The sequence below is a fragment of the Zea mays genome, chromosome 7 (assembly GCF_902167145.1).
Source record: "Zea mays cultivar B73 chromosome 7, Zm-B73-REFERENCE-NAM-5.0, whole genome shotgun sequence".
NCBI lineage: Eukaryota > Viridiplantae > Streptophyta > Magnoliopsida > Poales > Poaceae > Zea > Zea mays.
The window spans coordinates 47,662,904-47,682,785 of record NC_050102.1 but is presented as its reverse complement, the minus strand read 5'-3'; the positions used below and the strand labels follow the sequence as shown (position 1 = coordinate 47,682,785).

The 19,882-nt window shown below is 41.9% G+C and overlaps 2 protein-coding genes and 1 pseudogene across 2 annotated transcripts; 1 reads left to right on the top strand and 2 right to left on the bottom strand.

The window, feature by feature from the left end:
* The first annotated feature begins 7,631 nt into the window (after positions 1-7,631).
* On the top strand, positions 7,632-7,776 carry LOC111589876 (uncharacterized; annotated as a pseudogene).
* Positions 7,777-10,553: 2,777 nt separating this feature from the next.
* Positions 10,554-11,478, bottom strand: LOC103633862 (uncharacterized). The gene is made up of 4 exons (XM_020541108.3): positions 11,398-11,478; positions 11,265-11,309; positions 10,924-11,178; positions 10,554-10,845 (listed from the first exon to the last, which is right to left on the bottom strand). Exons 1-4 carry the CDS (start codon positions 11,398-11,400, stop codon positions 10,777-10,779), a joined length of 372 nt encoding a protein of 123 aa, XP_020396697.1. The 5' UTR covers positions 11,401-11,478; the 3' UTR covers positions 10,554-10,776.
* A 5,303-nt stretch (positions 11,479-16,781) lies between these two features.
* Positions 16,782-17,538, bottom strand: LOC109941052 (uncharacterized). Its single transcript, XM_020541530.2, has 3 exons — positions 17,452-17,538; positions 17,265-17,366; positions 16,782-17,174 (listed from the first exon to the last, which is right to left on the bottom strand). Exons 1-3 carry the CDS (start codon positions 17,452-17,454, stop codon positions 16,782-16,784), a joined length of 498 nt encoding a protein of 165 aa, XP_020397119.1. The 5' UTR covers positions 17,455-17,538.
* Between the last annotated feature and the right edge of the window lie 2,344 nt (positions 17,539-19,882).

The window sequence follows — 19,882 nt, the reverse complement described above, 5'->3', positions numbered from 1 at the left end:
CCAAAAACTCCCCCTTTTTCCCATAATCAAAATTCTCCCACACAAGGGATCAATTTTTGCAATAAGAGTATTTTGACGAAAACAAATTTCTAGCTTTTCTAAAATTAAAAGTCACAAGTGGTTGGCTGATCCATTTGATTTGGCCTTAATTTCTCCCCCTTTGGCATTAAGCACCAAAACGAGATTATTCTTGGCCCTTTAACCCCATTGCCTCACCAAAAATGTCAATTAAGAGCAAAAAGGCAATGAGAGCATAAGTATGAACTTGGAATTAAATACACTAATACCGGAGTGCAGTGGAAGTCTTTGCGTCGTCCAAGTTCATTTTCCCTTTCAATGTACCTTTGAGACTACATCAGGTGTACTTAAACAAACATGTTAGTCTCAAAGGGTCAAGTCGTAGCACATTGCATATGGACTTGTGAGGTCCGGGAAGGACTTGTACAACTTGAACACCATAAATGTACAACGAATAATGTAAATGCTCAAGGTAACATGATCAAGGGCATAGAACACATGTATGCTATAGATCAATCCAAGTTACACGAATCTAAGACATTTAGATCACTACGCAGCCTGCAAAATATTTTCTCATCCAACGGCTTGGTGAAGATATCGGCTAGCTAGTTCTCGGTGCTAATATGATAAATATCAATATCTCCCTTTTGCTGGTGATCCCTCAGGAAGTGATGCCGGATGTCTATGTGCTTAGTGCGGCTGTGTTCAATAGGATTATCCGCTAAGCGGATTGCACTCTCATTGTCACATAGGAGTGGGACTTTGCTCAGATTGTAGCCAAAGTCCCAGAGGGTTTGCCTCATCCAAAGTAGTTGCGCGCAACATTGTCCTGTGGCAACATACTCGGCCTCAGTGGTGGATAGGGCAACGGATGTCTGTTTCTTGGAACTCCAGGACACCAGGGACCTTCCTAGAAATTGGCACGTCCCTGATGTACTCTTCCTATCAACCTTGCACCCAGCATAGTCGGAGTCTGCGTATCCAATTAAGTCAAAGGTAGACCCCTTTGGATACCAAATTCCGAAGCAAGGTGTAGCAACTAAATATCGAAGAATTCGCTTAATGGCCACAAGGTGACATTCCTTGGGGTCAGATTGATATCTAGTACACATGCATACACTAAGCTTAATGTCCGGTCTACTAGCACAAAGATAAAGTAATGAACCTATCATGGACCGGTATGCCTTTTGATCAACAGACTTACCTCTGTTGAGGTCGACATGCCCGTCGGTTCCCATCGGTGTCTTCGCGGGCTTGGTGTCCTTCATCCCAAACCTCTTGAGAAGATCTTGAGTGTACTTCGTTTGGGAGATGAAAGTGCCGTCCTTGAGTTGCTTCACTTGGAATCCAAGGAAGTAGGTCAACTTGCCCATCATCGACATTTCAAATTTTTGCATCATCACCCTACTGAACTCCTCACAAGACTTTTGGTTAGTATAACCAAATATTATGTCGTCGACATAAATTTGGCATACAAATAGATCACCATCACAAGTCTTGGTAAAAAGAGTGGGATCAGCTTTCCCAACCTTGAAAGCATTAGCAATTAAGAAATCTCTAAGGCATTCATACCATGCTCTTGGGGCTTGCTTAAGTCCATAGAGCGCCTTAGAGAGCTTATACACGTGATTGGGATACCTGTCATCCTCCAAGCCAGGGGGTTGTTCCATGTATACCTCCTCCTTGATTGGCCCATTGAGGAAAGCGCTCTTAACGTCCATTTGGTACAACCTAAAAGAATGGTGAGCAGCATAGGCTAACAAAATTCGAATTGACTCTAGCCTAGCCACAGGAGCAAAAGTCTCCTCGAAATCCAAACCTGTGACTTGGGCATAACCTTTTTCCACAAGTCGAGCCTTGTTTCTCGTCACCACTCCGTGCTCGTCTTGCTTGTTGCGGAACACCCACTTGGTTCCCATAACGTTTTGCTTTGGACGTGGCACCAGGCTCTAGACTTCATTTCTTTTGAAGTTGTTGAGCTCTTCCTGCATGGCCAACACCTAGTCCGGATCTTGCAAGGCCTCTTCTACCCTGAAAGGCTCAATAGAAGAGACAAACGAGTAAAGCTCACAAAAGTTAGCTAGTCGTGAGCGAGTAGTTACTCCCTTGCTAATGTCACCCAGAATCTGATCGACGGGGTGATGTCTTTGGATTGTCGCTCGGACTTGAGTTGGAGGAGCCTGCGGTGCTTTTTCCTTCATAGCATGTTCTTCCTGTGCTCCCCTTGATCACGCTCCTCTTCTTGATGTACCTGTCCATCATCTTGAGTTGGGGGATACACCAGTGTCGAGGAGGAAGGCTGATCTTGTTCTTGTAGTTCTTGTGGTCGCACATCACCTATCGCCATCATGCGCATTGCGGTCGTCGGAACTTCATCTTCATCTATGTCATCAAGATCAACTTGCTCCCTTGGAGAGCCATTAGTCTCATCAAATACAACGTCGCTAGAGACTTCAACTAATCCCAATGATTTGTTGAAGACCCTATACGCCTTTGTATTTGAGTCATATCCTAGTAAAAACCCTTCTACAGCCTTGGGAGCAAATTTAGAGTGTCTACCTTTCTTCACCGGAATGTAGCATTTGCTCCCAAATACACGAAAGTAAGAGACATTGGGTTTGTTACCAGTAAGAAGTTCGTAGGAGGTCTTCTTGAGGAGGCGATGCATATAGAGTCGGTTTATGGCGTGGCAGGCTATGTTCACTGCTTCCGACCAAAACCGTTCGGGCGACTTAAACTCTCTAAGCATCGTTCTCGCCATGTCGATAAGCGTCCTGTTCTTCCTCTCTACCACACCGTTTTGCTGTGGTGTGTAGGGAGCGGAGAACTCGTGCTTGATGCCTTCCTCCTCAAGAAACTATTCAACTTATAGATTCTTGAACTCGGACCCATTGTCGCTCCTTATCTTTTTCACTTTAATCTCAAACTCATTTTGAGCTCTCCTTAAGAACTGCTTTAGGGTCCCTTGGGTTTCGGACTTATCCTGTAGAAAGAACACCCAAGTGAAGCGGGAAAAATCATCAACAATTACAAGACCATACTTACTTCCTCGGATGCTTAGATAGGCAACAGGTCCAAAAAGATCCATGTGAAGGAGCTCCAGTGGTCTTGATGTTGTCATCACATTCTTGTCGTGATGTGTGTTTCCCACCTGTTTTCCTGCCTGACATGCTGCACAGGGTCTGTCTTTCTCAAAACAGACATCGGTTAGTCCTAACACATGATCTCCCTTTAGAAGTTTATGAAGGTTCTTCATCCCAACATGTGCTAGACGGCGATGCCAAAGCTAGCCCATATTAGTCTTAGCTATTAAGCATGCATCTAGATCGGCCTCCTCTTTCGAAAAATCAACTAAGTAGAGTTTGCCGTCTAATACACCCTTAAAAGCTAATGAACCATCACTCCTTCTAAAGATAGATACATCAACATTTGTAAATAGACAATTGTAACCCATGTGACACAATTGACTTACAGACAGAAGGTTGTACCCAAGCGACTCTACTAGAAATACATTCGATATTGAGTGCTCGTTAGTGATGGCAATCTTGCCTAAGCCTTTGACCTTGCCTTGGTTCCCATCTCCAAAGATGATAGTATCCTGGGAATCCTTGTTCTTGATGTAGGAGGTGAACATCTTCTTCTCCCCCGTCATGTGGTTTGTGCATCCGCTGTCGATTATCCAGCTAGAGCCCCTAGATGCATAAACCTGCAAGGCAATTTTAAGCTTGGGTTTTAGGTACCCAACTCTTGTTGGGTCCTGCAAGGTTAGTCACAATAATTTTTGGAACCCAAATACAAGTCTTGTCTCCCTTGCATTTGGATCCCAACTTCCTAGCAACTACTTTTTCATTCTTACATGAAAGTACAAAAGAAGTGTTGCAAGCATGAAAAACAGTAGTGGGTTCATTGCACATTTTCCTAGGCACATGATGCACAACATGATTTCTCCTAGGCCTACTTCTACCATGAACAAAAGTAGAGCTAGAGGCAAACATATCATGCGAATTATTATAAGTAGTATGAACATAACTCTTATTATAATGAGAACGACTAGCAATTTTCCTATCACAAATAAAGGCATGGTTCCTTTGAGGACTACTCGCCATAGGGGCCTTCCCTTTCTCCTTGTTGAGAACGGGAATCCTTTGGCTTGTTAAGTTCTTGGTTTCCTTTCGAAAACCAAGTTCATCCTTAATTGAGTGGTGTCTACCAATAGTGTAGGCATCCCTAGCAAATTTTAATTTATCAAAATCAATTTTGCAAGTCTTAAGTTGAGCATTAAGACTTGCCACCTCATCATTTAATTTAGTAATAGAAATAAGATGTTTATCACAGGCATCAACATCAAAGTCCTTACATCTATTACAAATACTAACATGCTCTACACATGAACTTGTTTTACTAACTTCCTCTAGCTTAGCATTTAATTCATCATTTAAATTCTTTAAACTAGAGATAGATTCATGGCAAACAGATAACTCAGAAGATAGCATTTCATTTCTCTTAGTTTCTAAAGCAAAAGATTTTTGTACACTAACAAATTTGTCATGTTCCTCATACAAAATGTCCTCTTGCTTTTCTAGCAGTCTATCTTTTTCATTTAGAGCATTAATTAATTCATTAATTTTCTCTACTTTGGCTCTATCTAGACCTTTAAATAAACCAGAGTAATCTACTTCATCATTGGAGGATTCCTCATCACTAGAAGAAGAGTACTTAGGGGAATCTCGAATACGTACCTTCTTCTCCTTGGCCATGAGGCAAGTGTGGCATTCGTTGGGGAAGAGCGAAGACTTGTCGAAGGCCGAGGCAGCCAATCCTTCATCGTCGGAGTCAGATGAGGAGCAGTCAGAATCCCACTCCTTTCCAAGGTGTGCCTCGCCCTTTGCCTTCCTGTAGTTCTTCTTCTTTTCCCTCTTCCCGCTCTTTTCTTGTCCCTGGTCATTATCATTATCGGGGCATTGTGCAATGAAATGACTAGTCTTACCGCATTTAAAGCAGGAGCGCTTTCCCCTTGTTTTGTTCTTGTTGGAGTACTCTTTGCGTCCTTTAAGCGCGGTCTTGAAGCGCTTGATGATAAGCGCCATTTCATCTTCATTAAGCCTGGCAGCCTCCACTTGTGCCACCTTGCTTGGTAGCGCCTCCCTGCTGCTGGTTGCTTTGAGAGCAACAGGCTGTGGCTCATAGACGGGTAGTGGACCGTTTAGTGCATCATCCACGTATCGAGCCTCCTTCACCATCATGCGCCCGCTCACAAATTTTCCGAGGATCTCCTCGGGCGTCATTTTGGTGTACCTGGGTTTTTCACAAATAAGATTCACAAGATGGGGGTCAATTATAGTAAATGGCCTTAGCATGAGTCGAACGACATCATGATCCCTCCATCTTGTGCTTCCGTAGCTTTGGATCTTGTTGACCAGGGTCTTGAGCCTGTTGTAGGTCTGAGTTGGCTCCTCTCCCCTGATCATTGCGAACCTCCCCAGCTCGCCTTCCACTAGTTCCATCTTTGTGATCATAGTGGCATCATTTCCCTCATGTGATATCTTGAGGGTATCCCAGATTTGTTTGGCATTGTCCAAGCCACTCACTTTATTATACTCGTCCCTGCAAAGAGATGGTAACAACACAGTAGTGGCTTGGGCATTTTTATAAATTTGCTCATTAATAATCACAGGATTACCAGTGCTATCAAAATGCATCCCATTTTCTACAATTTCCCATATGCCAGGATGGAGAGAGAATAAATGACTACGCATTTTATGACTCCAAAACGAATAGTCCTCTCCATCAAAGTGTGGAGGTTTTCCAAGGGGAATTGAAAGTAGATGCGCATTTGAATTATTGGGAATGCGAGAGTAATCAAAAGAATAATTTTGATTAACCGTCTTTTTCTTTGACGAAGAGTCGTCATTGTCGTCCCTTGGTGAAGAAGATGATGCATCACTGTCATAGTAGAAGATCTTCTTGATACGTCTCTTCTTCTTCCCGTCCCTCTTCTTGTGACTTGAGCCTGAGTCTGTGGGCTTGTCGTCTCTTGGCTCGTTGAAGAGGGACTCCTTCTCCTTATCGTTGACCACCATCCCCTTACCCTTAGGATCCATCTCTTCGGGCGGTTAGTCCCTTAGATGAAGAGTACGGCTCTGATACCAATTGAGAGCACCTAGAGGGGGGTGAATAGGTGATCCTGTAAAATCAAACACTAATAGCCACAAGACATAGTTTATTTGAGAGTTAGTGCGACTAAGTAGCTTTGAAGCGAGTTCTTGTGAACATAACAATCACAGAGAAAGCAACACACGAGACACGCGATTTTTATCCCGTGGTTCGGCCAAGTAACACTTGCCTACTTCCACATTGTGGCGTCCCAATGGGCGAGGGTCGCACTCAACCCCTTTCAAGTGATCCGATGATCAACTTGAATACCACGGTCTTTTCCTTTAGAGTCTTTTCCCGTGTGTGAGGAATCTCCATAGTTTGGAGTCTCTCGCCCTTACAATAGAGATCACAAAGAAAGCACAAAGTAAGGTTGGGGAGAGCAACACACGCAATACTCAAATCCGCAGCACAACCACGCACACAAGTTATGACTTGAGCTCGAAACACAACACACAGAGTTCGCAACTCAAATGGAGCTCAAATCACTAGCACAGAGAATCAAATGCATGGAGTCGGAGTCTGGGAGTCTTAGAATGTTTCTTGAAAGCTTGGTATCCTCCTCCATGCGCCTAGGCATCTCTTTTATAGCCCCAAGACAACTAGGAGTCGTTGGAGACCAACTTGGAAGGCAATTTCTGCCTTCTGTCGAGTGGTGCACCGGACAGTCCGGTGCACCACCGGACAGCCACTGTTCATGTCTGGTGCATGATCTCCTTCCAAATCAGGCGCATCCGACCGTTGCTCCTCTGGGCCCGTTGGCGCACAGGACACTGTTCGGTGCACCAGCTGACCGTTGGAGCAGTCCACGTGTCGCCCGCAGATTGCGTGACCGACCATTGGCGCTAGCGACCGTTGGCTCACCGGACAGTCCAGTGCATCACCGGACAGTCCGGTGAATTATAGCCACATCGCCTTTTCCGTTTCCCAAGAGCGGCGAGTTCATCGCGGATGACCCACCGGACAGTCCGGTGAATTATAGTCGTACAACTCCGTCGATTCCCGAGACCGGCTACTTCACCGTTGACCAACCTGGCGCACCGGACAGTCCGGTGTGCCAGGCCCGAGCAGATACTTGGCCGTTCACAGCCAAGTATTTTCCAATGTATTCCTTCTTTTGTTGGCCCTGTTTCTAGCACTTAGGCAAACACATTAGTGTACAAAATAATATACTAAGTCTAGAAACATACCTTGTACATTGATTTGCACTTTTCACCCATTTAGCACATAAGTGCTCAATTAGTGTGTTGGGCATCTAATCACCAAAATACTTATAGAAATTGCCCAGGGGCACATTTCCCTTTTAGTTACACCATAGATGGACCTTGAGAAACCATCTCAGCACAACACGACAGAAAGCCGCACGCAGCGTAACACTTGCATATAGCAGCACCTCGCTAAATGAAAGAGGACAAACGAGCGAGCTACCTATAAAAAAAAGGTCGACTCTATTTCAACTCATACCCTTTTGGCCTTTTGGCTAAGGTAAGGTGTAATATTTGTTATTCTCAGTTTAATATATGATATGTGGACCATATGTTCACTCTGATATTAAATTTATTTTTTTATGAGTATTAAATATGATTGTGTGCCGTCGCAACGTACAGATATTACACTAGTCAGATATATCTATACCATTATATCATCCACCACTTCAAATAAATCTAGAGCCACCCTAACAAATGCACCCAGGAAACCAACACATTAAAATTAAACGAACAAGATCCAACCTAAACTTCTACTTACTCTTACTCACATCCAACGAACGATATTCTTTGAACCATCACTCGTTCCACGCTCCCACCCCACAAGCATCGTATGGGCAGGACATTTTCTTTCCTTATTTATTTTATGTTTCTTTCCTTTATTTTATTTATTTCCTTTACATCTTTATTTTCTTTCTTCTCTTCCTTTAATCATGTACGCTACGTCAATCATATACAATTTCATTTCTTTATTTTCTCTTTCTTTTCTTTACTTTTTATGGTTTGTTCTTCTTTAATTTTTTACCTTTTAAAAATTGTAACTAATTCTCTTGTTTTATTTTTTCATTGCCATGTTGTTGTTGCCTACCATGCTGCATAGAGATGTAAATGGTATGGATATTATCTGTACGTATTCAAATTTGATCCATCTTAAAGGGTTAAGATCCAATCTGTATCCGAGTCCTGGTATTCATTAACCGATTTGTATTTGGTTTATATCTGTCTCCGTATAATCAAAGTTGGGTATTCAAGATGTTGATATCCATTCAAATCTTATCTTCTTATTTGACAAAACTCAATAATATTTGTATCCGATCTGAATCTATTCGGGGCCTTCCTCTTCCGAAGGTTCTCAAAAACATGACTAACCATTTGTTTCTAGCATAATATTGATTATTACAGGGAGCTTCGGTTCGTGATGGAAGTCTTCCCTTCTGTAGAAGGTCTTCAAGATGAAGATATAGCCCGAGGGTGATAACAATGAACACCGAAGCTATAGCCGAAGAATAACATCTTTGTCTTAAAATGATGACGAAGACCAAACATGATGCTGAGCTGAAGAGGAAAAGACTAGCTAGTCCCTAATAATTTATATTACAGTTATGAACAAATGTTAAGGTCATAAGTGTATTTTTACCCGGGCTGCGTCCCGTGCCTATAAATAGATGAACAATATCACCGTATTGTTCATGCTGAATTGTAATCGCTTTCGCATCAACACCTTCGAACAAGCCGAAGGTATCGGCTGAGATGGGAGGAAGTCCAAATATAGCTACTGAACCGCAAGTCTAATCAGCAGATGCATTGAAGCATAGAGCGGGGTGATGTCCAGCCGAGAGCCATCTGCCTCCACCACCCAGACGTCCAATCTGTCACCGATCAAATTAATTTCAGACCTAACAAAGCATGGACAGATAACGTTGTTTGAATTCGCAAGAACATAAGAGGAAGACAAAATGCTGATTTCAAGATCATAAGATGATGACAAAATGTTGATTTCTAAAGCATAAGATGATGACAGAATGCTAATTTCTAAAGCATAAGACGTAGACCTTTGAATGGATTATTTTCAAAAATCCACTCAAAGCTCGGGGGCTACACCTACTAGATTTTTAGTCCCAGGAAGACAAGATGCTGATTTCTAAAGCATAAGATGATGACAAAATGCTAATTTCTAAAGCATAAGATGATGACAAAACGCTGATTTCCAAAGCATAAGATGAAGACCTTTGAGCGGATTATTTTAAGAATCCACTCAAAGCTCGGGAGGTACACCCAATGGGTGCACCTTCGGTGCACCCATCGGCAGAATGGAAACCGTGCCACATAACAAACATACGAGCCGGACCTAGAATCTTTGGGCTGATTATTTCAAAATCAACTCAAAGATTGGGGGCTTGTGGGGGAGAGATATCCCCCGGGTCCACTAGAAGGCAAGAAGGCCTCGCGAGAGGCTATGGGCCAGTTACCTCGCAAGGCCATCCCTTCGTGGGCCGGGACAGAACTACTAGAGGAGTGGGCCGACACGAGAAAGAAGCAGACTCAGGCCCAAGCAACCCGTCAGACTCGAGCGCTATCCGTAGCGCCCACCCAACTTCCCGCCACTACTAGAAAACCCCCCTTGTAGCTATGCTTTTTTGGACAATAGGCACGCTTTAATTCGTCTCTATATGAATGTACGCACGCTTTCCAAAAACGTGTCAGAAGCGTCTTCGTATGGACCGTATCAGACTTTGTAGAAACGATTATCGTAAGCGTATATATTAGATGAATAGACGTTTCATAGACACGTTAGATGCATGTTTAGACACATTGATACGCTTTTATAGATGCGCATATAACATGTGTCTATTATTGTTGTTACGTCATATAGTAACGTTTTATTATGTGTGAAAAAATATAGATACGATATTATAGATACATTCATAATTCATGTGTATTACTATAGTCACGTTTTATAGTGACGCTTTATTGCGCATTAAGGAGTATAGAGACGATATAGTAGGTGACACGAATGATGACATGGCAGGTGATGTGGATAGGTGACATGGCAGGTGATGTGGAAAAATGACGTGGCAGGTGATGTGGAAAGGTGACGTGTCAGCTGAACTGGCGAGTGACACATTTTATAGTAATGCCAAAACGCGTGTTAACAAAAGTAGAAACAATAATATAGCCACGTTTGTATTGTGTGCCTACGCATATCAATACGTTATATAGTAATGTCAAAGTGTGTATTAAGACCTGTAGAAACGATTCTGTACATACATCTATATTTGTTTGTAATAATATAGACACGTTATACTGTAACACTTTATTACGTGCCAAAAAAAGATGTTTTCATTTATACATTTATATATATAAATGTGCATCGAGATGAATGTTAAAAAAATCAAATTATAAACCCTCAATAATATTGCTTTTGGCCTTGGCAAAATATCAAGAAGCTAACTAACTCGATAGCAAACATGTTCAGTAACTGCCAATTGTGTTCACAAAGAAGCAAAGCCAAAGTGGCAATATCATACAAATATCACTTAAAAATTTTAGTAACTACTAGAATCTAACTGATTCACTTTGCAATTATACTAGGCTTCCCATCTAGCTTTGTCCACGCCATCTAGCTTTGTCCACGTGCTGCAGGTACCAACTTGTTGCGGGTACAAGATGAGCTTCTAGCTTGCTTCACCTATGAAACATGTGTTAGATCAATAACTCAAGTTGTTATGGGGACACATGTACTATTTCAAATAAAAAAGAAACTTACATGTGTAATTGGCCAAGGAATAACATAGCCAATAGCATCAATTAGTGTACGAATCTGATTAGATGGTCTAGGTACCTCCTCATATATAATATTGCCAAGTTCAATATTTTCAAGGCCTTCAACAAGAACCCCACAATATTCTGGTCCAAGCTTTGCTCCTAATATTTCTCTTTGGCTATCTGTAGTCACTAACTTCCCTTTGGCCACAACTCTGCCTTTGTTTATCAGTGAAATAAGGTAGACTTGCTTTTGTCTCTACAAATTACAAAACATGAACATATGATCTTTTGGTAAAAACAACGTCATAATTGGAAAGAAATAAGGCAAATAAAACCACATACTGATTCTGATATGCCCATGCTGGCAGCTTGAACCCTTCGAGTTCTCTATAATAAACATCAAATCATAGCATCACTTAATCAAATTATGCTTTATATTTTAATTGAAACAATAATACAATTAGCTTAGACATACCATGTTGTGCAATATAGGATCACTTGGCAAATCTTTGACTACATTGCCATCAAGTTGTGCCTCCTACAGGTATAGTTTCACTCAATTATTATAGAAAAAGAAAATTATAAATATTAGATTTTAACAGGGAATGTAGACGAATAGGAACCAATTACTGAACCCTAGAGTTGCAAAAGAAAGCTAATCCTTCCAAAAGCTAGCAGACCAGTTCTGAACATCTTATAACAGTAGAGTTGCTTTAGGATTCTAGATGATTCAGCACACGTTAGTATATATGAGAATTCAGCATCTAACTTGAAAATAGTTCTAACTTTACAGGCACTACATGGAGCCCTTAATTAATGTATCACATATTCTACCTGCGGATTGCCTTTTGTAGGCTAGCCTTTGTGTAAGGGGAAAGGAAATGCTCTACAAGTACTGTGAAAAATGGGGTTGTTGAGAGGAGGAACCAGTCTGTGGTTGAAATGGCCAGGTGCCTGCTGAAATCGATGAGAGTTCCATCAATATTTTGGGGTGAGGCAGTGAGAACTGCAGTGTATATCCTCAACAGATCACCCACAAAAGCTCTGAACAAAAAGACTCCCTATGAAGCTTGGCATGGAAAAAAGCCCAAAGTGAGTCACCTGAGAATCTTTGGTTGTGTAGCACATGTGAAGCGTGTTGGTCCTGGAATAAATAAGCTTGCTGACAGATCCAGCAAAATGGTATTTATTGGCTATGAGTCAGGAACTAAAGGATACAGGTTCTTTGATCCAGCCACAAATAAGCTGGTAGTTAGCAGAGATGTGGTATTTGAAGAAGGGAAACCTTGGGACTGGGACAGTTCAAAGTGCAGCACAAATCAACAAGAGAATGACACTTTTATTGTTCACTATGATCTAACTGACCAAAACATGGCAACAGCTGTCTTCAAGCAACAGATGATGAAAAGGTTCAATATGTGTGATCTAGGCCTATTGAGTTACTACCTAGGCTTACAAGTAAAGCAGAAACCAGGGGAGATCACTATCTGTCAGAGTGCATACGCTGAAAAGATACTGGAGAATTGTGGTATGCAGGGTTGTAATCCTGTGGATACACCAATGGAGCAGCACCTAAAATTGTTACCTGGGAAACCTGAGCTGATTCTAGATGCAACAAAATACAGAAGTCTTGTTGGTAGTTTGAGGTACTTGGTTAACACAAGACCTGATCTTGCCTTCTCAGTAGGAATGGTGAGTAGATTTATGGAAACACCAAATGCTGAGCACTGGACAGCCATCAAGCGAATTATCAGGTTTGTTGCAGGAACCATCCAATATGGCTGCAAATATTCAAAGGGAGCAGATGCAGCATTAGTTGGCTACTCAGACAGTGACCATGCAGGTGATCTTGAGAGAAGAAAGAGCACAAGTGGGATTGTATTTTTCTTGGGCAACAATGTCATCACGTGGTGTTCACAGAAGCAAAGAGTGGTGTCACTGTCAAATTTGGCCTGTCAGCACCTGTGTGTTTGCTGTCAAATACCGAACACAAGTCATGGCAGTGGCATGCTAGATTTGGTCACCTAAATTTCAGAGCTCTACATGATCTTAGTAGCAAAAAAATGGTTGATGGCATGCAAACTGTGAAAAAGGCTGAGCAGGTATGTGATGGTTGTGTTCTTGGGAAACAGCATAGGAAACCTTTTCCAACTGTGTCAAGTTTCAGAGCTGAGAAAGGGTTAGAACTGGTTCATGCAGATTTGTGTGGTCAGATTACTCCTAAAAGTATAGGTGGTGCCTCATTTTTTATTTTAGTAGTAGATGACCATAGTAGATATATGTGGGTCGAGATGCTTAATACTAAAGATCAAGCACTAGACTGTTTCAAAAAAATCAAGCAAAGGGCAGAAGTTGAACTGGGTGGTAGTCTGAAGGCATTGAGAACAGACAGAGGGGGAGAATTCACATCAAACCTGTTTTCAGTGTTCTGCAGTCAGTTTGGAATCAAACACTACACCACAACTCCATATTCCCCTCAGCAAAATGGGGTTGTTGAGAGGAGGAACCAAGTGTTGGTCATCTAAAAGTCTTTGGATGTGTAGCACATGCAAAGCTAGCTGGTCCTGGTTTGAATAAGTTAGCTGACAGATCAAGAAGGATGATGTTCATTGGCTATGAATCAGGTTCAAAAGGCTATAGATTTTTTGATCCTGTCACAAATAAACTGGTTGTTAGCAGAGATGTTGTTTTCGAAGAAAACACACCATGGGACTGGGAGAGTTTAGTGCTTAACACAGGTGATAAGGTGACTGAAACATTTGTTGTAGACCATCAGTTCTGTGACCAAACTCCGACAATATCAACTGAAAGCAATATTGAAGCATCCTCTGAACCAACTGCTGAAGGGGATCTCTCAGCAAGCCAGGGGAGTGCAGTGGGACATGATGCAGTTCCCAGCTCACCACACACTCCATTGACAAGTACATCTCAGACTACAGGTATGGTGTCTCCTCCTGTACAGAGTCCTCAATTTTCAGAAGGAGTACCATTGAGGTACAGAACACTAGCGAATTTGTTTGACTCAACTGAAGAAATCCAAGATTTCGAGTACAGTGGGCTGTGCATGTTGGCTGCCGATGAACCAAAAAATTTTGAGCAAGCTATTGAACAAGACTGCTGGAGGAATGCCATGGAAGAAGAGATAAAGTCAATTCATCAGAATGAGACCTGGGAAGTTACAGAACTGCCAAAAGATCACAAGGCTATCGGTCTGAAGTGGGTGTTCAAGGTAAAAAGGGATGCAACCGGAAAGGTGGTAAAATACAAAGCCAGGCTAGTGGCAAAAGGGTATGCACAAATCCATGGAGTTGATTATGATGAGGTTTTTGCTCCTGCTGCAAGGCTAGAGACAGTGAGGTTACTCCTGGCTTTGGCAGCTCAAGGTGAGTGGGAGGTACACCACATGGATGTTAAGTCTGCATTTTTAAATGGAGATCTTACTGAAGAAGTGTATGTGCATCAGCCACCAGGGTTTACTGATCCCAGTTCTCCCAAGAAAGTACTAAAACTGAACAAGGCATTGTATGGTCTGAAGCAGGCACCTAGAGCCTGGAATGCTAGACTTGACAAAGAGCTAGTAAAACTTGGGTTCAGAAGAAGTAGAGAAGAACATGCTGTCTACAAAAGGGGAAAGGATGTCACTTTATTACTGATAGGAGTATATGTGGATGATCTTATCATTTGTGGGCCAGACAAAAGGGAGATACACATCTTCAAACAGCAGATGATGAAGAGTTTCAGTATGAGTGATCTTGGGTTGCTGAGCTATTACCTTGGCATTGAAGTTAAACAGAGACCTGGGGAGATTACCATTTGCCAGAGTGCCTATGCTGCCAAAATCATTGAGAGTTGTGGTATGAAGGGGTGTAATCCTGCCGATACTCCAATGGAACAACATGTTAAGCTGTTGCCTGGGAAGCCTGATCAGGTACTAGATGTAACCAGGTACAGAAGCATAGTTGGTAGTCTGAGATACTTGGTGAACACCAGGCCTGACTTAGCTTATTCAGTGGGAATAGTAAGCAGGTTTATGGAGACTCCAAACGCTGAACATTCTGAACAAGATTGAAGCATAGTGGAAATTATGATTCAGACGAAAGTGGTCAGTTCTGTTCTATTTGAATCTGAGCCGCGGAATCAGCATCTACCCAATCCTCAGTCGTACAATGAAGGCTTTAAACCAAATAAGTTAGAGGCAGCAGTGAAACAAGAAATTACCGAGCGCTTGGGAATATGTTGAAAGATGGAAATGCAGAGAAGAGGTAAGAGGAAATTATACAGGCTTGCCTACAATCCCTTTCCTTGTCAGAAAAGCAATTTCACCCCTAACTTAAGATGCTTACCTACCACTACTACTGGCTGGAGGCAATGGCTTTAGGATATGCCCTGACCGAGCTACGTATCTTTCCTATGGGTGGGTGAAAAATAAAAGTACTAGGAAGAAATGTGCTTTTTGTGCGTGCTTTTTTTCTAGCAAAAGTGCTGCAATAGAATTTTGAAAAAGCTTTATTTAAAAGAAAAAGTATCATTCGCAAAGCTAAACAAAGTAAAGTAGAGAAAAGGGGGTCATCCCCTTGGCCAGACTGAGCATCAAGCCAGCCAAGAAGTCAAAGCTGAGAAGGAGTGACTCGCATGAGTCAACACTTACTACTCAGGTCCGGTAGAGCAATCTCAAATTATCATATAGAAAGACGGGAGGAGTAGTTTCAAATAGAAGTGAAGTAAACAGATTCAAGTTAGCCCAGTGTAGATCCTTGGAAAAGCAGGCAGTTCAAAGCAAAGGTTTTGTTATTGAAAGCACTACTTTTACATATACATATACATATATATGAAGATGAGTTTTATCAAATCCTGTCTTCCCAAGGTAAAAATGTGAAGTAAGGATTTCCCATATATATGAAACTAAAATGAACCCTCCTCGGCTAAGGTTGAATCAGATATAGAAGAAGCGGAAGCAGGAAGCTGAAGGATATCCGTAGCGAATGAGGAATAGGACATGCATGTGAGCTAGCGAAAAGGGAATAGCACATTCTCTAGGGTTCGTATCAAGCGCTAGCAAATGGAGAGGGTCAATCGAATCCGTATCCTCGAGCGCTGGGTCTGTCCTCTAATGAGGAGCTCCTTGCTTTTTTGATCCGTGAATCCCCTTCATCTGAAAACTATTCGCCGGTTGTCCGCATTCCTCTCCTCGAGCGAAAGGTGTTCAGAACTTAGGATGGTAGATGTGGCTCATGTGAGTTTTGAAGGTCAGTTAGCCGACGCTCTGACAAAGCCACTTGGCCGGATGAAATTCTCAGAACTTAGGAGGCAATTGGGCGTCGTCAAGATAGAAGGTTGACAAGATTAAGGGGGTGAATGTTGCATTTAGCCATTCTGTAATCATGTCAATATGTTATCAGTGCATTTAGCTGCATTAGCTCGGGTAGTTAAATTATAAATCTGTTTGTGTACAACTTTGAAGCAGGTAACAAAATACAAAAAAATACAAGATACATGTGCATTGGTAATTGAGTAGGCCTTTCTAACATACCTTTGAAGGTGTTTGCTCATGTGGTGCAGATGTATGGACTTGAGTTCGTCCAAGACTTCTATGGCCAGATTGTTGTTGCTGCTGCTCGACATGAACCATGTTCTACAAGCCATTAGCAAGAGCTTGAATATTATTATATAGTAGCTAATGATATTTAATAATTGAAATAAAGGAAGTATACATGCACTTCATTTGTTCGAGAGGTCACGTCATCATTTGAATCTTCTTGGATGCTACTCGTATCTTTGGCAGCATAATTTTCAGATTTGTCATCTTCATTGCATTGGTCATAACTATCACCACCCTGAAATATTTGAACCAACATACTGTTAAAAATATGCTCTTATTCTAGAGAGGGAGGGGGCCATTGTTGAATGCAAGCTTACTACATTTTGTAAAGCTTCTCTCATTTCTGGGGTTAAATCTTCTGGATACTTTTTTGACATAAAAGTAAGCCAATGCTTCATGAGACCACTCACGGATTCCATTTTATTGTCAATTTCATTTACTTTCTCTTGGTACATTCTTTCTTCCTCCGTTTGATTAACAAACGGTAAACCTTGAAAAGCTTGTACTTGACTCCAGTACTTATCATCATAGTACCCACGTGCTTTGAAATCCTTGGCAACAATATCATTGAACACTTCATTGTAATCTTTAGATGAAAGACGATTACCATCATTGTTCCCTCTCCTTTTTTTAAATTCCTCATAAGATGCAGCCTATTGAAACAAAGTATATATGAAGGTTAAGGAACTATAAGCTGATTTTTAGATCAAGCATAAATCATTTATACCAGAAAATGTACGTACCATCAGTGTCTCTGCCTTTTCTGTTGTGTATCTACCATTCTTCTTTTTATGAGCTGCCTCCCATAGTTCTATCCTATGAACCTTTCGTTTAGTTCTGGTTTCCTGCATAATTTAGTTATTTGGCTATCATTTCAATCCTCAGATAGATGATAGTGAAATTTAACAAATATGGATGAATATTTATCACCATCTCTTTTTTTAATCTAGCAAGGCTTTTCCTCCCACATGTGTGTGCAGTCTTCTGTTCTTTTGCACAACGAGAGTTTGTGGAACATAATTTCTACAAAGACAGGCAATGATTAAGCAATAATGTAACATTCCTTGATTAAAAATTGATATAAACGTGTTGAGTAAATAGATGGCACCTTATGTTGCTCTTGGCACCAAATTCCAACTAGAGATCTCCATTGATGTTCATTAGTCGTTAGTGGCTTCTCTCTTAGGATTTCTTCTAGAGTTCTCTCGTCACGATTGAAGTATTGTTTCTTCAACTTAGATTTGTATGCTCGCCACCTATTATTAACTGTCCTTAGGATCCAGTCCCTTGTAAGATGTATGGTTTGCCTTGGGAAGGCAAACTTTAGCTACATACAGGAAGGTAAATGTTAGTACATATATAAAAAATGAAGGTACATGCTTGCACCGATAACAAAAAATTACCTCAACATCCCTTATTATTTGTTCCTTGTGTGAATTAAACCTGCTATTGTCAAATCTTGGGATGTCTAAAGGGGCTAAGGTTGGGCTTTCTGCTACATGGCCAAGGTGCTGCCCAAGAATGGAGGCTGACCTTTCATTTGGGACACCATTTTCATCTGTCTCTACAATTACCTTTCCTCCTTGTAATGCTAGTAAATTTGAAAGTGTGAATTCCCCTATAATCTGTCTAACCTCTCCATTTGGCCCTGCATATATGAAAATGTAAGATTTCACATTGTACCAAGATATACAAGAACAAACCTGAAACTTACATATGATCTTAATTGGACTTCGAGGTTGGTGTGGCAGGCGGACTAATAAACCATCAACATCAGGAGGGGACAGTAAACTTTCATTGTTCTCATTATCTACCACATTTTCGTGCTCCTCCTGAGCAGCTTCTGCACCATCTCCATCAATGTTCAAATTCTTTAATCTTCGAAGTCCTCTGGTCATGATTGATTCTGCTTATTACATATAGGAGATCAAGAAAATAAAAGATGAGCATGTTAGTTGCCTTGTGAAATTGCATTCTCAGTTAAGAGCTAAGATTAGAAATTAGGAATTTCATTATCCAAAATGTAGGCAAGAAACAAACATTTCATTCTATAATTTTCATAAACAAAATAGGCAAACACATATCAGATTATGGACAGGTTCAATACAGCCTTCAGAACAAGCAGAAATTGCAGGTGGAGGAGCAACTTGTATTAATACTTGGTACTGACTTCAAAACACTTTGGAAGGTCCATATATATCCAGAGTTTCTCTTTAAATAATTGGTTTATTTAATCCTAATGTTTTTTAGCTTCTTGGCTCAATCTCAACCTATAGTAACTAAAAGGTCAACAACAACAGTTTCAAAATAACTGTTGTATAAAGAAGCTACTATAAGGCCATGATGCATAAGGTGAAGTCTCTTAACTTAATAAAATGTTGTATGTAGAAATCTGCTTAAACTGAATATAGTGAGGTATGTAAACTGAATATGGGTGTATGTCAGGGAGTGTGGCTGAGTATGCTACTAGCGGATATATTAAAGGAAAATATGCAGAAATTCAGTTTATTTATTGACAATCAGTCAGCAATATAACTGAGCAAGAACCCGGTGTTTCACGATAGAAGCAAGCACATTGATACTCGTTACCATTACATTCGAGATTGCATCGAACAAGGTATGGTAAGTGTAGATCATGTGGGGAATGATGATCAACTTGCCGATATACTGACCATGTAATCCCCACTTCTTTAATAAAAGAATAGAGTGCAGAAATAGCTGCGGCAGTTGCACAGCAGCAAAGTGCTTTTTCCCCAAATCTGAGAATCCATACCTGAGGGTTTTTCAGGAGCACAACACGCCCTTCGCCGCCGCTGCTTTCTGAGAAGTCGGTCGCCGGGATCGGGGACCCAACACAGCAACCCTAGCAATCAGCAAATATTTATAAATGGTATGTACATTAAAGGAATAGAGTGCCGAAATAGAGCGTCGCGGAGGAAGACGGCTCGTGCGGGATGAAGAAATCTGTGTGTCGCGGAGGTCCTAGGCAGCGACGGGGAGGACGATGGCTCGTGCGGCGGCTGCAAGACCGTGTGGCGAGGCACAGGGGCCTCCTGCACGGGAGCGTGGAGCCGCCGGTGTCCAGGGGGGAGCACTACCGCGGGTGAGGCAGCGGCCGTGGGGGAAGTTCGCGGCGGGGAGGACGATGGCTTGTGCGGCGGCTGCAAGACCATGTGGCGAGGCACAGGGGCCTCCTGCACGGGAGCATGGAGCCGCCGGTGTCCAGGGGGGAGCACTACCGCGGGTGAGGCAGCGGCCGTGGGGGAAGTTCGCGGCGGAGACCATACAGGGAAACACGGCACCCTCCCCGACGGCACCATACACGGAAACACGGAACTAATTAGGGAAGAGGAAGGAGGAG

Coding starts and splice junctions, on each gene's coding strand:
- LOC103633862 (XM_020541108.3), bottom strand. Junction 11,179..11,264: donor GCATGGGCATATCAGAATCA/GTATGTGGTTTT, acceptor TGTAATTTGTAG/AGACAAAAGCAAGTCTACCT. Junction 10,846..10,923: donor TTCCTTGGCCAATTACACAT/GTAAGTTTCTTT, acceptor CATGTTTCATAG/GTGAAGCAAGCTAGAAGCTC.
- LOC109941052 (XM_020541530.2), bottom strand. Junction 17,175..17,264: donor AAAAGGCAGAGACACTGATG/GTACGTACATTT, acceptor TTGTTTCAATAG/GCTGCATCTTATGAGGAATT.